This window comes from Terrapene carolina, unplaced genomic scaffold (genome assembly GCF_002925995.2).
Source record: "Terrapene carolina triunguis isolate 2854851 unplaced genomic scaffold, T_m_triunguis-2.0 Scaffold58, whole genome shotgun sequence".
Lineage (NCBI taxonomy): Eukaryota > Metazoa > Chordata > Testudines > Emydidae > Terrapene > Terrapene triunguis.
This window is the reverse complement of record NW_020664409.1, coordinates 7452226-7468379: the sequence shown is the minus strand read 5'-3', so window position 1 is coordinate 7468379 and position 16154 is coordinate 7452226. Positions and strand designations below refer to the sequence as shown.

Below are 16154 nucleotides of genomic sequence, written 5' to 3'. Positions count from 1 at the left end.
ACTCTGGTTCAGATGTAGTCCAGATCAGTAGTGATCAAAAATGATTACCATTGAATGACTATGAATTGAGTGGTTTCAGTTCAGTTTCTAGTGGACACAGGTCCTCACCACAAATACTGACATCCCAAGAGACACCCTTCTTGGCAGTCACAGAAGAGGTGATCCTTGCATTTCAGGGTTGATTTGTCAAGTAGAGAAGTTTTTGTGGCTGTTCATGCTGTATGGTTAGAGACTATTTCAATCTCAGTTGCCATCAGTACAATTCCTTTAATAAATAATTGTGTGTATATATAGCTTTAAAATGTAAACTTACATATTCAATTTTGGGAGCCTAGCATTTTACACGATCAAAAATGTGGATATTGGTCTGCAAGTTAAATACTTAAACACTGTGCACACAAATACATTTGAGTTTTTGCGTATGCAAAACTGCAGGCTTCCAGAATAGATGCATGTTTAGAGAGTGGTTTGAGGTCTCTTTTGAAAATTTGGTCCTGAATGTTAATTGTCACTTACATGCTTTAGTTTTTAAACAGTCTATAATCACATTACTTTGAGTGTCTGTTTATCTCACCCAGGTAAAAATAAAAGAAGCAACTGGACTACCACTGAATCTGTCTAACTTTGTCTTCTGTCAATACGCATTCTGGGATCAGTGTGAGTCAACTGTAGCAGCACCAGTGGTCGATCCTGATGTGCCATCACCTCAGAGCAAGGAAGCTCAGTTTACAGTGACCTTCTCTCACTGTAAGGTAATTATTTTATTTTAACACAGCATATCAGGAGGGCAATATGTTTGAGATGAACTATTCAGAGCATGACCCTAAATGGCATCAGGGCTGGCGCTTCCACTAGGTGACCCTAGGCAGTCGCCTAGGGCGGCAGGATTTGGAGGGCGGCATTTTGCATTTTGCCGTCCTCGGTGCAATCCCGCGGGCTGGATCCAAAGCCCTGAGGGGCCGGATCCGGCCCGCAGGCTGTAGTTTGCCCACTCCTGATTTAGAGTGTGGTTGAAATGTTCATAATGTTAAAATGTTAGAAACACACATATATGGATTCTTCAGATTTGTCTCAAGTCTTCTCTGCCATCAAGGCCCTGCCTGTGAATCTAAGGCTTCTCATCCAAATTGTTACCTCTACCATGCAAGCAGAGACCACATTTGCTCTGCCCCCCATTGCAAACAAAATGAGGAGATTTGATTTATTAACTGAATACAGTTCCCCTTCTCTGTTTCCAGGACTATGTGGTGAATGTCACAGAGGAATTTCTGGAGTTCATTTCAGAAGGAGCTCTTGCTATTGAGGTGTGGGGTCACAGATGTACTGGCAATGGCAGCTCCATTTGGGAGGTTGATTCTCTTCATGCTAAAACTAGGACACTGAGAGACAGGTATGAATAAGCTACAAGGAATGATTCCATCAGCTTTCCAAAGAGTTTAGGGTAAGATACTTGCAGTGTTAGAGAAACTTTGTACTCTTACTGATCTGAATTACAAATGTTGCTTGTTTGGGGTGTCTCTCTCTAGGTGGAGTGAAGTAACTCGCAGAATAGAAATGTGGATTTCCATACAAGAACTAAATGAGATGGGGGAATATACAGCAGTTGAACTCCATCAGGCAAAGGATGTAAACACTGGTGGGATTTTCCAACTTAGGCAGGTACTGAGTCCGTTTCCTGCCCTGTTAATCTGCTTTAAGAGTATTCTTAAAATGTTGTTCTTAATTTCTCTCTCATTCTTCTGGTCACTTGTTCAGGGTCATTCTCGAAGAGTTCAAGTGACAGTGAAGCCTGTACAGCATTCGGGAACACTTCCCCTCATGGTGGAAGCCATTCTTTCTGTCTCTATAGGCTGTGTGACTGCCAGATCAACCAAACTACAGAGGGGGTTGGACAGCTACCAGGTAGGGCAACTGGTTAATGCACCGAGTTAATTATTATTTGCTTTGCTGTTTGAGAACCTCCTTAAAATAGTTCCAGTTATAAAATCAAAATGGAGGCCCGAGTATTTTAATATAATCACATCCATACATAATATTCTGTTACTTTTGCTCATTTTAACAGATGCCAGATATATATATGTGTGATATGTGCTTATAGACCCAAGTTTGTTCCTGTTGAAGCCAGTGGCAGAACACCTACTAATGTCATTGAGAGCAGATTTGGGCACAGAAATACACATTACCTATGTGTGTATATACAAGCATTTAATGTACATATCAGTTCACTAACTTTCCCTTGCCTGTTTACGTTTGCATACATAATGAAAGTGCTCAGTCATAATGTTATATCTAAGGGCTTGTCAATATTTTGTACAATCCATTATTTTCAGGGGTTCCTACCTCTACCATAATAATGTTGATCTGATTCCGTAATTCCTGCCTACTGTCTAGTGTTACCTGTTCTCTTTAGAAATTTGACTGCTCATTGTCTGTTTAAAAACTTGTGCAGTATGTATAAGAAGCAAAATATATTTGAAATTTTTTTTTAAATATACACTAACAACAATGCTCATATCACAGGTGAGATACTAAGATCAAGTAAGAAAATTGAGACCAGTACTTTTATTTATTAACCAATATCATATAACCAAACAAAAACACGATGAAATCCATTAATTGTATGACTCTGGTGATTAAATTGTATAAATGCTTTGCCTTTGTACCAGTTTGTGTGTGATGGAAATGTTTGGGGTTTTATTGGTATGTGTTTTTTTCGGTGTGCTGTTTTGTCAAGAAAAATGCATGTTCTTTGTGTTTTACAAAATTTATTTTCTCCTACCAGAGAGATGATGTTGATGATGGTGATATGGATAGTTATCAGGTATTGCTGCTGTTGCTGTATATCCTGTGGCATGGGGCACAGCTAATGCTAATAGCCAGCAACTTTAAAGTGAATAAGAGTATTGGAGCAAGCAAAAGCAGCTTTAAAAATACATTCTCTGCATTAAAAAGACTGCCTGGGCTATAAAAACATTGCCATTTCAGTATATATTATATTATAATTTACTTTATAATCTTACACTTCACTTCTTCTTTCTATAGTATTTCCAACATTCAGATCTTCTATCTTCCTGTTACTTTAAAAAATAAATAAAGCTTAGCAACTTTAATATTAGAATGCAAATACAGTTTCTTACAATAAAAACATGCAACCTTCATTAACATTTACTATCCAGAATTTACATCATAGGTTGTTCTTTAAAAAGCAAACACCTTGTCTTTAGAAAATGTATTACTGTTTGAAAATGCTAATAGAGAGGCAAAGTGGAAGTGCTGTGAAATTAAATATTTTAATGAGAAATTTTGTTTTTTAGGCTATTGAAGTTTAGTTTTTGGTTATCTAAAAAAATAAAAATGTTAGTCTACATTTTGTATTCTGAGTAGCTTTAGAGATGTTAAAATTTGGAAAGCTAAAAATATTCATCACCAAAAGGTAGCATTTAAGAAGAATAAGAACAAATGCTAAAAATGGAAATCATATTCCTGATATCTTCCTAGTTGTAAGACTTATATTCGATTTTGGCGCTTGGAAGAAGCAAAACCTTATTCAGGCATAGGTGTTGACATCCCGTAATATAGCATAGTATGTTCTGCAGTAGTCTTCAAAATGTCAGTTTAGGTACTAACTTCCTGCGGGCTGTTTGTGCGCTTCCTGACACCTTGAATCACAGAGAAGAATAGTCCAAGTTTTCCTGTGATGTCATAAAGCATGAATGCATGATAGATTCTGTTTGCATGGGGAAATTTTTATTGCACTGATGGCAGCTAGTAACAGAATTTTATGCAGGTTTAAGGGTATACTGACCTGTCTGCAGTCTTCAGGAAAACACCTGGCCAATGTATAATACCTATTTTCCCCATTCCACTGCTATTAAACAGTTTGGATGCCACTTCCCTAGTCTTAATACTTACCTGTAAATCTATATATGAACATCTTAGAAATGTTGACAGCATAAAAATTATACAGCAGCTGGTATAGTTTCAACTTTTCATGCTTTTCCTCTTGAAATTTGAAGCTTGAAAGACACTGACCTTTAATTCCTGGATGGTGTACTGCTTAATCAATGTGCATGATATAAATGAAAGCTTCCTGCATATTAATCATGCAAAAATTTTCAATAGCATTTCTGATCACAAATTATCACATACAGTTGTATGTCCTTTGTAAAGATCAATATGGTATGTTCAGGAAAATTATTTCTCTCCCCACGTTAGGAAGAAGATTTAAACTGTGTGCGAGAAAGGTGGTCTGATGCGCTCATAAAACGCAGGGAGTACTTAGATGAACAGATTAAAAAAATCAGCAATAAGCAAGGTTTGTATCACTTGAAGCTTATAGAACTGGAAGGGACCTAGAAGGTCATCAAGTCTAGTCCCCTGCCTTCACTAGCAGGACCAAGTACTGATTTTGCCCCAGATCCCTAAATGGCCCCCTCAAGGATTGAACTCACAACCCTGGGTTTAGCAGGCCAATGCTCAAACCACTGAGCTATCTCTTTGTACTTTGTCCCCCTTTCCAAACAGACATAGTTTCACTTGACGTGAACCTTATAATTGTGCTTAGCACGTTGTTTAGAATAAAAAGGGTTTGTTTTTTTAAAAAGTCACATTAACTTATAGAGGAACTTTTTTTAGTAAAGTTGAAATTTATACAGTAGTTCAGATTTCAGTGTCACAAGTCTGCATAGTGTGATTTATAATCTCGTGATAAACTGTAATTTTGTTATAGGGAAACGTGAACTACAAATGCAGTTTAAAATCATACATCTAATATATTGTCTCTTTCACTGTAGAGAAAACGGAGGATGAAATAGAACGGGAAGCACGGCTACTAGAACAGTGGATGGGACTAACAGAAGAGAGGAATGCAGTGCTTGTCCCAGCCCCAGGCAGTGGCATCCCAGGTGCTCCTGCAGATTGGTATGTGTAAATAGAGCTCAAGAATACAAAACCTCAACATCATTTTTTTGAATGTGTGCATAGAAAATTAAGTGATGAAATTTGAGGGTCTGATTCACCACTGTTTGTATTCCAGTGTTACACTAACATTAATTGGTGTGAAGCTGGAAGAACAGTGGTGAATCAGGCCCAGAATCTGTAATATCCTAATATGAATATAAACTATTCCTCAGTAAATTTCCTGTTTGATGCTTTGCATTGGATACAAAAGGAACTGCATCTCAACTTCCTCCTCCAAGAGCAAAGAACTGTTTGGCAAAATGTAATTGAGCTAACTTGTAGAATGCACAATATATTCAGAATCTGAAGGAAAAGTTGCCTAGCTAACTTGCTATATAGAAACTCTGAGGTAACAATCCTGTAGTTAAATTTGAGCAGTCACGTTAAATCTAAGCACTTGTTTTCAGGTGGTTATAATTCTGAAAACTACCGGTAGGTTGAAATCTTTCATATGTCCATTTTGTTGGCTCAAAGACAAATTATAGAAAACTTTATAAAATTTCACTTTGCCTTTTTTGAATGTTTGGACCAATTTAAAAAGGTTTTGTTCCCCACTCAAACACACACACAACTTTCAGAGGCCTTTATTTGTACTCAAATAATTAAAACTGGCTTTAAGGAAAAAAACCCAAACCAAAATCAAACCTGGCTTATATGTAGTCCACACTTCTTAAGTTGGGAAAAACTTGGCTAAGAATAGTTGTTCTATTTGACTGAAAATAGTGTACAATGCCAGGTAGGCAGTCCTTCGTTAGCAGGAGGCTGGATTAGATGATCTAGTAGATTTTTTTCCTATCTCTGATTTCTAGGTTCCTGTGTCTTTTCCTTCTCAATTTAGATATTGTGTACCGTTTAGCCAAAAATATACACATTGATATAAATGCTATGGCATTTAATTTCAGTGATTAGTTACACACACACTTACTTGAAAGTCTGTTCACCTATGTGTATGAGACAATTGAAATAAACAAGTAGTGTTTTATTTTAATGTACTATGATTTGACCTCTTTAAAAAAAAAAAAAAAAAAAAAAAAAAAGGATGAGTTAATTCTATGTGGAGAAAAACTATATCAATTCAATGACATGGCTGAAAATGTGTATGCACAGAACAAGTCATTTAAAGATGAGGTTCCCATAACAGTTGAAATGTGCCACATGACCATAGTGAATGTTTTTATTTAAGCTATACATATAGTCTTATATACAGGTATACAATGTCTATAATAGGTGGGTGAATTACTATGGGTACTATAACTTTGAGTATCCTAACTTTTTTTGGTGCAGTTAAATTCTCCACCAAAATGTCTGAAGGTTTTAATCATTGGATGCATTGTAAGTAAATACTGCATGGCTAGCTGCCTGTGCGGGTTAGCTTACATATTTATTTTACCATATTGACAGCAGTTTGTTCTTACTTCCAGGACCCCACCTTCAGGAATGGAAACACACATACCTGTCCTTTTCCTTGATTTGAATGGTAAGCTGTACCTGCAGGTTAGGAAATTTCTTTAATGCTGTTTTTACTGAAATAATTGAATTCAGCTCAATAAACTGGTAAATAAAGGAGTGGCCCTGAAAGGCAGGGAAAATAAAAACTTGAGTTATGCCTCTGATTCCACTATGTTGTACAGCTTTTAGAAGGAAAAATCCTTTTTTTCTGATTTCACAGATTGGTGCAAGTAAGCAGAGAATAACTTTACAACTGGGACCAAATAACAAGGGATTGTAAGAGACCTGAAGGAGATTTTCCTAAAAGATACTTGAGGAAATTTGGTGCATTATAGTGCCCCAAAAAGAAGCAGGGTTTAAACTTAAGATCGACAGCAGATAGGTAAATCTAGTGCAAGTTTCAAAAGGTGCTTCAGTTCTATCTGCAAGAACATATTTCTTTAAAGCACTGATAGAAAATTGTTCAAGTGCTATTGAGAAGTTATGTTGTTGTTGTTTTTGCTCTCCTTCTGGTTCAAAAGTAACTATTATTTAAACTGCAAGTTAGTAGCATAATTAAAGAGTTTTATGCATAATACAGAGTATTTGAAACTTCTCCCAGGAAAGTCACCAAGTTCTTCATGTGAAAGGACTACTAAAATTAATTCTTAGTGTTTGTTCTCGAAAGAGATGGCATCTCTTAGCTGAAATTTGTTTTATATCTGACGGTTTGGGGAAGTTAGGAGGTAGGAGACTAAACAAGATGTTTAGGAAGAACTACCTGATTCAGTGGAATATTACAAAACTTGCTTGACTATGACCCTAATGTAGTCCCGTGTGTAAAATCAAATGTCCAGATATCCTAGTATTCTAGTCTCCTAAAGATGCCTTGATACCTCAGCGATGGTTGTGATATGAGAAGCTAGCTGGTTACGATGAATGGACAGATTAAAAAAAAATTCAGAGCCTGCTTGGCACAATATATTCATTCATGAGCCTCTAAAAATCTAGTCTGAAATTTTGTTTGGGTCACAAGTGAGAATGAATGTTATGGTCTCAACCTAGTTTTCCCTGGCCCCTTTTGTGTATGTTGCAAGCTTCCCCACAATTTGGCGTATTAGTTATGATTAGCCAACACTTAATACAGTATGAAAGATGTACAAAATCACCTGATAGGCCTTTGTAACAATTCAGGCCTTTATAACAATTCAAACTTCTATTAATTTATATCCTTTGGTGTAGACCTAACTTTTTCATTTGTGTTCTTTGTGTGTTGATTTCATTAGCTGATGACCTCAGTGCCAATGAACAGCTTGTAGGTCCCCATGCATCAGGAGTTAACTCAATACTGCCAAAGGAGCATGGGAGTCAGTTCTTTTATCTGCCGATCATAAAACACAGTGATGATGAGGTAAATTACTAATAAGCCTCCTTCCTGGCAATTGTGATTTACATTCATGCTTGCTTTCTGCTTTGTGTTTTTATTATGTGTTTAATTCTTATGACTAGTTAAGTATCAAATTAATTATAAATGTTTATTAATTTATTGTTAATGTTAATATTTTTGATGCCAGAGTCATTCTTTCAGTCTTCAGACCATGCAGTTTACTATCCATATTTATAAAACTATAGTCATGCGTTCTATTGCGCTTTTCATTGGAGTAGACTTGCTAACAAATTCAGTTTCTGGTAATTACATTCTGTAGATCCAAATTCTTTTATGCAGTTTCATTTGGATGGGATATTCTTTGTTTCCTGTGCTATATTGATGTGCGATGTCAAACAGCTGCCATATCCTCCCCAGAATTAGCTATATTTCAGTAGTGGATGAAGTGATCCATATTTGATTTTTTCAGTTTAAAGGTGACCTCTAAAGCATTAAAAAAATATAGAGTTTTTATCTCATGAACAGAAGATATGAAAGTTGTTGATAAGGTTATTTTTTAGGTCTCTTTCTGATTTTTATCCTAGAAATACCGTGAACATCTAGTGCATCCTGTATTTTGTAGAAGCTTTCTTTGGGATCTTAGAGAATGTAAATTTTTAGCTCTCATTGCTTAATTTGGAGAAGTGGGGGATGTTGAATCTTTTTGGAAAAGACTTTTTAACTGTCTAAAAATCCTTTCCTCTCTGCATTGCTCAATTTGCACCTCTTGGCTCTTGTCATAATTTCACTTATTCTGTAGTCACTACAATGTCTTCCAAACTAGATATGGCCTTAATTTCTAAAGTAATAAATTGATTATTTTTCCTGTTGTGGGTCATGTTTGTTTGTAAAAGGTTTGGGACCGTTCAAAGTGAAAGGCGCTATATAAATGTAGATTAAATCTGGAGTTGTACTTGATTTTCACTTGTTCCACCTTCCATGCTATCTCATTTAGGCATATATCCTGAGACCAGTTCCCAGGATGAATAACTTGGCTGGGTGGTAATGGGGATGCTTACGGAAGGAAAAGGAAAAGATCTTCCACAGGATGGAAGATGCAGAGGCCTTTGTGTGCCCCTCTGCTATGGCCCACTCCAATGCCAATTGAATTCAGTGAGCTTTGGATCAAGTCCCAAGTAAGGGACAACCAGAGGATTCATGTAGTGAATCCTGTGGTCCCTCCCTCCACTTTAACCTTTTGCTTGCAGCTGTGTATGGATCCCCGGTACACATGGGCTCTGCACTGCACCAGGATCACATGCTCCAATGTGGCCTTTCAGATCCTGACACACCCACGACACTTCTGCTCCTAAAGTGCCCACTACAGCTATTGTTTTTCTTTCATTAATGGTGTTACTATTTCTTGTTAAATTCTGGTAAATTTTAAATTGAAGTAATTGACATTCATTTTCTTTTTCTCCTTTTACTCCACTACCCAATTTGTCCACTTAGGTTTCAGCCACTGCAGCTTGGGACTCTTCTGTCCATGATTCAGTGCATTTGAACAGGGTAACACCACAAAATGAGAGGATTTACTTAATAGTGAAGATCACTGTGCAACTTAGTCATCCTGCTGCTATGGAATTAGTACTGCGTAAAAGGATTGCAGCCAATATTTACAACAAGCAGGTAATGGGTTTTATTTGTATGTTCACATCTGCTGATATAGCTCTTCATTTCATTGCTGTCTTGTTCTTGCCCTAGTATTATTCCATTTTGCAATTGGCTTATTTTTCATGGCTCCTAAGCCTCATTTATCTAAAATGGTCTCTTAAATGAGAAGATTTCAGTTAGTGGTGAAAGAACTCCCCGTTGATCTAGATTCCACATAGAGCATGGAACAAGATAATACTTTTGCCAACAATCCCTACAGTATGAAAATTATGGTTGCTATATAAATTAACTGTTAGGAGTCAAAATTATACTTCTTGGAGTAGTGTCCTTATGGATGCTCCATTGTAGGTGTGTGTGCACCCCCACGCTGTAGATCGGAGAATTTCAATAGCAGTCCGTCCTGCCTGTGCACGCATGGCTCCCTGCCTGCCACAAGGCTAGCGAGCATGCGCAGGCATTTATTCGCTGCCTCGGGAGAAGCACAATCCACAAAAGTGTGGTTGGTGCCAGCAGCTAAAACCCAGGTCCAGAGAAAGTGTAGCGATGCGCGACGACTCAGCCTGCGGCGCCTCCTGCTGGTCGTCCAGGGAATTAGCTCTCCAGCCTTTGGACCCAGGAGCGCCCTCTGCAGGCCGGTGTCTCACCTTGCCGCTGGCCCCCGTGTTCCTCCCAGACCCCGGTGCTCCTTCTGCCGGGGTTCTGCCCCCTGCAGTACCCCACGGTCTCCCCAGGGAATCCCCTATCCCCACCTCACCTCAGTCTTTGGCTACTGCCATTCACCATCTAGCCCCCGCTCACTGGGGCAGACCGCAGTATAATTGCCACTCATCACTGGCAAGGAGGGTTTGGACCTGCTGCCTCTGCCTACCCTTGGGCTGCCCCATTGTAATCCCAGTACCTTTTCGGCCCTTAACAAGGCCTGCAGCCTGGGGGTTTTCCAGGCTGGAGCTCCCCAGCTCGTCTGGCCTTTCCCCAGCCCTGCTCCACTTTAGGTACTTGGTTCAGCTTCCCAGGAGCTAGGCCCTTCTCCCTCTAGAGACAGAGAGAGAGACTCTGAATAGCTCCTGACCCACTGCCCTCTTATAAGGGCCAGCTGGACTCTGATTGGGGCATGGCCACAGGTGAGGCTGCTTCCCCAATCAGCCTTTCCCCAGCCACAGCCCTCCCCAAGGCTGCTTTTTAACCCCTCTGGGCAAGAGCAGGGTGACCACCCCGCTACAGAAGGACAGAGAGTTACGTCTAAACCTCCTGCTGATGGAGTTGGTCCTTCTATTTCCGGAGTTCCAGAGTGAGATATCACTGCAATCTTCTATGTTGAGGGCAGGTGAATCTAAGAAAATGAGCTACTCATTAAAGACTGGTAAGAAGAGGTCTGTGAGTCACCGTAGTGAGCCCAGATCAAACTAGAAACGTTCTCTGGCTCTATCAGTATCTTCTGTACCGATGGCGTGAAGCCACCTAGAGTCAGTACCCTGGACATGGACAGTACCGAGCCGACAGAGGCAGTCGGAATGCCCAAAGACCCGATGGGCACAGGCAGAGAGATACCAGTACTGAGGGCGTGATAAACATAGATGATCCACCCCAGGGAAGGCTACATCAATGAGGTCACCAGCACCGATCCTGGTGCGCGTGGCACTGATGGACCATACAACCAGGTCCACATCACCAACTCCCTCAGCGTAAGCTCCTCAGCACCGGCAGCCTTCGGCACTGATACCAGTACCCTCTGCACCTGCGGACTACAGGTGTGCATCGGACCTCTCTCGGTATGTGATGCACCAGACTCACCTCTTCTCAGTACTGGGGCCCTGGTACTGAGCTCGCTAGGAGCAGTGGACACAGTGGCATCTCCACACCTCGCAATGCCTCTTTCCCATTCAGACTCAGATAGCGAGCCAGAGGAACTGGGTTCTCACCAATCATCCTACCCACCATTCAGACCCCAGTCCCACCAAGGATACCAGGGGTGCCATCCCGGCTCTAAACCTCCTTGGTGTGGACAACCATGGTTCCAGCCATCAGCTCCCTACCCACAATGGCCATACTGGGACCCCTGGCAGGCCCAGAGACAACAAGCCTCACAGGCCCCTAGCATGATTTACCAGCGGGTAGAGAGACGTCCTCCTTCAGCAGTGACATCAAGGACACCAGACCCTCCTGAATTCTTGGAGGAAGAACAGGAAGTGGAAGTGGAAAAGGAAGAGGCTCCTCAAGCCCACCTCTCATTATCCTCACCTGACGAGGCGATGGGTTCCCCGCCTCCCCCCGCCATCTCTGGCAGATGACTTTCGGTCATTCCAGGACCTAACTCGAAGAGTGACTGAGGCCCTACAAGTGCAACTTGATGGTGTCCGAACCTCATCATAAACTGGTGGACATTCTTCCACCTCCGTCAGGGTAGCCCTCCCTAAGGCGCTCCTAGACCCTGCTAGGGTCATATGGCAGACCCCAGCGTCCATCCTGCCGACATGCAAGCAGCCAGACAAAAAGTACTATGTGCCAGCGAAGGCGCACAATTTTTATTCACCCATCCGCCTCCAAATTCCATCATAGTGGTCGTGATCAATTCGAGGGGTCGCCAATACCAGTTTAAATCTATGCTATCTGACTGAGATGGGAAGCGCTTGGATCTGTTTGGCAGAAATAGCCTATTCTTCCAGTTTCAGGTAGCGAACTATTAGGCTTTACTAGCCAAATATGATTATCAGAACTATGCAAAATTAAACTCCTTTATTGAGCAGCTTCTGGATGCATACAAAGACCAATTCATGGCTATCATTAACGAAGGCCAGCTAGTGACGAAAATGTCTCTTCAGTGCGCATTGGATGTGGCCAACATTGCAATGCGATCAATCTCCCCGGCGGTGCTTATGAGGAGGACCTCTTGACTCCATTTGCCCAGCTTCCCTAAGGAGGACCTCCCCTTCGAAGGAACAAAGCTATTCGCTGAGAAGACAGCTGCATCCCTCCACACGTTAAAGGATTCTTGAGCAACTCTGGGATCCCTGGGGGATATACACGCCAGCCTACAAAAGAAAATACAGTCCTCAACCACAGTTCAAGCTGAGATCATTGTAGTACATTCTTCAATACTTGTTGCAGAGATCGTATGAGCCACAGAGAAATAAATCAAAATTCACTACGTTCAAACAATCGGGGCCACCACCGCCCTTGTCTCAGCCCTCAATTTCAAAGTGATACTTTTGATGGGTTGTTCGAGGTACTGATAGAATGCTTTCCTTACAGTTGCACGTTGGGAAAACCCCCCTCCTCCTTTCGGAGATCACCTTTCCCCATTCCGCAGCAGCTATGAATGGATAACCTCTGACAAGTGGATGCTGGAAATTGTCCAGAATGGATATGTCATCCACTTCTCCTCCCTTCCCACTCCCAAAAACCCTTCCCCGGCCCTCTTCAAGGACCCTTCTCACGAGATTCTACTACCCCAAGAGGTGAATCATCTCAGCGTACCCACACATCTCAGGGGCAAAGGCTTCTACTCTCGTTACTTCCTGATACCGAAGAAAAAGGGAGATTGGAGACCTATAGTGGACCTCAGAGCACTCAACAGGTATGTCAAAGCGCAGAAATTCAAGATGGTTACGCTGTCGATGATTATCCCAGTGTTAGAAAAAGGAGACTGGTTCTCAGCCCTCGACCTTCAAGATGCATACTTTCCCATTTCTATCCTACTGAGACACAGGCATTACCTCAGGTTCACACTAGGCCAGTACCAGTACAGAGTACTCCCTTTCGGCCTCTCATCGGCCCCGCCAGGGTATTCTCCAAGGTCCTTTCGCTAGTAGTGGCCTATCTACGTTCTCAGGTTATTAAGATTTTTCCCTATCTGGACAATTGCCTTCTCAGAACACAATCCTTCACAGAGGTCCAACGAGTCACTCAGACCACACGAGACTGATTTCTAACACTGGGCCTACAGATCAACAAACAAAAATCAACCTTAACACTGGTTCAAAAACTAGAGTTTATAGGTGCCAACCTTGACTCTGTTCAAGTGAGGGTGCTCCTACCACATCACAGATTTCTCAGTCTCTCCTCATTGATAGAGACAATACAGTCCAGCTCTCAAATCTCGGCCAGACACTGCCTTCAGCTTCTGGGACACATGGCTCCGGGCACATCAGTCATTGTTATGGTAGACTACACATGAAGTGCTTCCAAGCGTGGTTTGCCTCGGTGTACAGACCAAACAGAGACAATATAAACAAGCTCCTGACCGTAGTCAAACAATCCTTAAACTGGCGGAAGGACCCAAAAAACATTTGCATGGGGATCCCATTCGCTCAGTCTTCCCCATCTCTTCTTCTGACCACCGAGGCATCCCTCATAGGCTGGGGAGCACATCTCAGTGGTCGCACTGTTCATGGCAAACGGTCCCCGTCAGAGACATGTCTCCACATCAATCTGCTAGAGCTCAGAGCGGTCTGAAATTTGTGTGCTCACTTCCTCCTGCTGATCAAGGACACACATATGAAGGTCATGATGGACAACATGGCCTGTTAGGTACTACATAAACCAGCAAGGAGATACCAGGTCTCATGCACAGAAGCTCTGAAGCTATGGAATTGGTGCATCTCCCACAATGTCCTATTATCAGTGGCCTACCTACCGGGAATACACAACACAACAGCTGACAGTCTCAGCCACAAGTTCCTGCTCTACCGCTAATGGGAGGTAAACCAGCCATTCTACACAATGTATTCCGGCAGTGGGGGTTGCCAGAGATAGACTTGTTCGCTACCTACCAGAACAAGATATGTGTGCGGTACTGCTCCAGAGTGGGGATCGGACAACACTCCAGGGGAGATGCTCTCCTCCTCCCTTCTTTACGCCTTTCCTTCATTCCATCTCTTGGTAAATCTGTTGAAGATAAAAAAGGAAAAAGCAAAGGACATTCTGATTGCCCCCACCTGGCCCAGACAGACATGGGACCCTTACCTGTCTCAGCTGGTGGTGTGTTCACCGGTGACCCTACCGATCACTCCCTGCCTCCTGTCGCAAAACGAGGGTCGCATCCTTTACCCCAATCCATGGGTCCTACATCTCAAAGAGTGGCTCCTTTGTGGTTCCAGCACATAGGGGCATCCTGCTCGGAGGAAGTACGGGAAGTACTGTTGCACAGTAGGAAGGGTGCTACTCATTGCACCTACCTACAGAAATGGAAGAGATTCCAGACATGGTGCCAACCTAAGGATGTCACCACTAATTCAGCCACCTTACTGGTGATTCTGGACTATCTGTTACCCTTAAAGAAATTGAGTCTCTCTGTTAGCTTGCTGAAGGTTCACTTGGCAACAATTCAGCAGGTAGAAGGCTACTCAATCTTCTTTCACCCGACTACAAAGAGGGTTCTAAAAGGCATAGTAAACCTCTTCTCACAACCCAGGACACCCATTCCGTAATGGGACCTCAATCTAGTGCTAAAGGGCCTGACTAGACCACCATTCGAACCCATGGCCACTTGTTCATTAACTCACCTTTCCTCATCACCATCACTTCTGCCAGAAGGATAGGGGAGATAGCAGCTTTGATATCCCCCTTTTACACTCAGACTACACCTGAAGTTCCCAAAATAACTTCTGCATTTCACATGAATCAATTCATTTAGTTCCCAAAATTCTACCCAAAACCTCATACGGATAACAGAGAGACCATCCTCAATACACACAATGTGTGGAGAGCCTTAGCCTTCTACTTAGGACAAAGGCCTTCAGAAAATCTTTGAGGCTCTTCCTTTCAGTTGTGGATAGGTCAAAGGGTGCAGCGATGTCAGCTCAGAGGCTCTCCATGTGGGTCTCTGGCTGTATTAAACTCTACTACCAATTACGGGGGGTAACACACCTATCTTCAGTATGCACGCATTCCACAAGGTCAGTGTCCTTGTCGCTTGCCCTCTTTAAGGGTATCCCCATATCAGAGATATGCAGAGCAGCTACATGGGCATCTGCACATAACTTCACAGAACGTTATGCCATTGTGAGTGATTTGGCTTCAGATGCCCAGTTCAGGGCCTCTGTACCACAGGCGCCAGCTTCCTCCGGGCCGTGGGGGTGCTCAACCCCCTACTCTGTCCCAGGTTCTGCCCCCACCTCTTTCTGCCTCACCTCTTTCTGCCCCAGGCCCTGCCCCCACTCCACCCCTTCTCCCTAGCCTCCATCCCCCCCCCCCTTTTCCGACCAAGTTCTGCCCCCTCCCCCAAGCACACCCTGTCCCTGCTCTCCCCTCCCCCAGCCACCTCCTACACGCCGCGGAACAGCTGATCGCGGTGGGCGGGAGGTGCTGAGGGAGAGGAGTTGATCAGTGGGGCCACCGGTGGACGGGAAGCGCTGGGGGGGGGGAAGCTGGCTGCCAGTGGGTGCTAAGCACCCACTAACTTTTTTCCTGGGTGCTCCAGCCCTGGAGCACTCACGGAGTCAGCGCCTATGCTCTGTAGTATCATCTATATCAGACTCGACACTGAAGTCCCAACCTCCAGCAGTGGGCACTGCTCAGGAGTAACCTACAGTGGAGCACCTATAGGGATGCTACTCACCTTGTGTAGTAATGATGGTTCTTCGAGATGTGTCCCCCTTGGGTGCTCCATGACCCTCCCTCCTCCCATCTACTTCAGAGTTCCACTGGTTGACTCTGCGGTAGAGAAGGAACTGAAAGAGAAATGCCCGCACGTGCTAGCTAGTCTTATGGCAGGTGGGGAGCCTTGCAT

At 42.8% G+C, this 16154-nt stretch overlaps 1 protein-coding gene across 4 annotated transcripts in view; it reads left to right on the top strand.

Moving 5' to 3' along the window:
- Positions 1 to 16154, top strand: part of KIF13A (kinesin family member 13A) — a 204959-nt gene that overhangs the window by 164620 nt on the left and 24185 nt on the right. For 2 of the 4 annotated variants that reach the window (XM_024217426.1, XM_024217410.1), the window contains exons 22-31: positions 579 to 752; positions 1239 to 1390; positions 1527 to 1659; positions 1756 to 1902; positions 2783 to 2821; positions 4216 to 4315; positions 4794 to 4920; positions 6381 to 6436; positions 7674 to 7798; positions 9266 to 9442. In XM_024217426.1, coding sequence (XP_024073194.1) covers positions 579 to 752; positions 1239 to 1390; positions 1527 to 1659; positions 1756 to 1902; positions 2783 to 2821; positions 4216 to 4315; positions 4794 to 4920; positions 6381 to 6436; positions 7674 to 7798; positions 9266 to 9442 — 1230 coding nt within the window. The remainder of the gene's footprint in view (positions 1 to 578; positions 753 to 1238; positions 1391 to 1526; positions 1660 to 1755; positions 1903 to 2782; positions 2822 to 4215; positions 4316 to 4793; positions 4921 to 6380; positions 6437 to 7673; positions 7799 to 9265; positions 9443 to 16154) is intronic. The other 2 variants (XM_024217442.1, XM_024217417.1) reach the window with 1 other exon arrangement.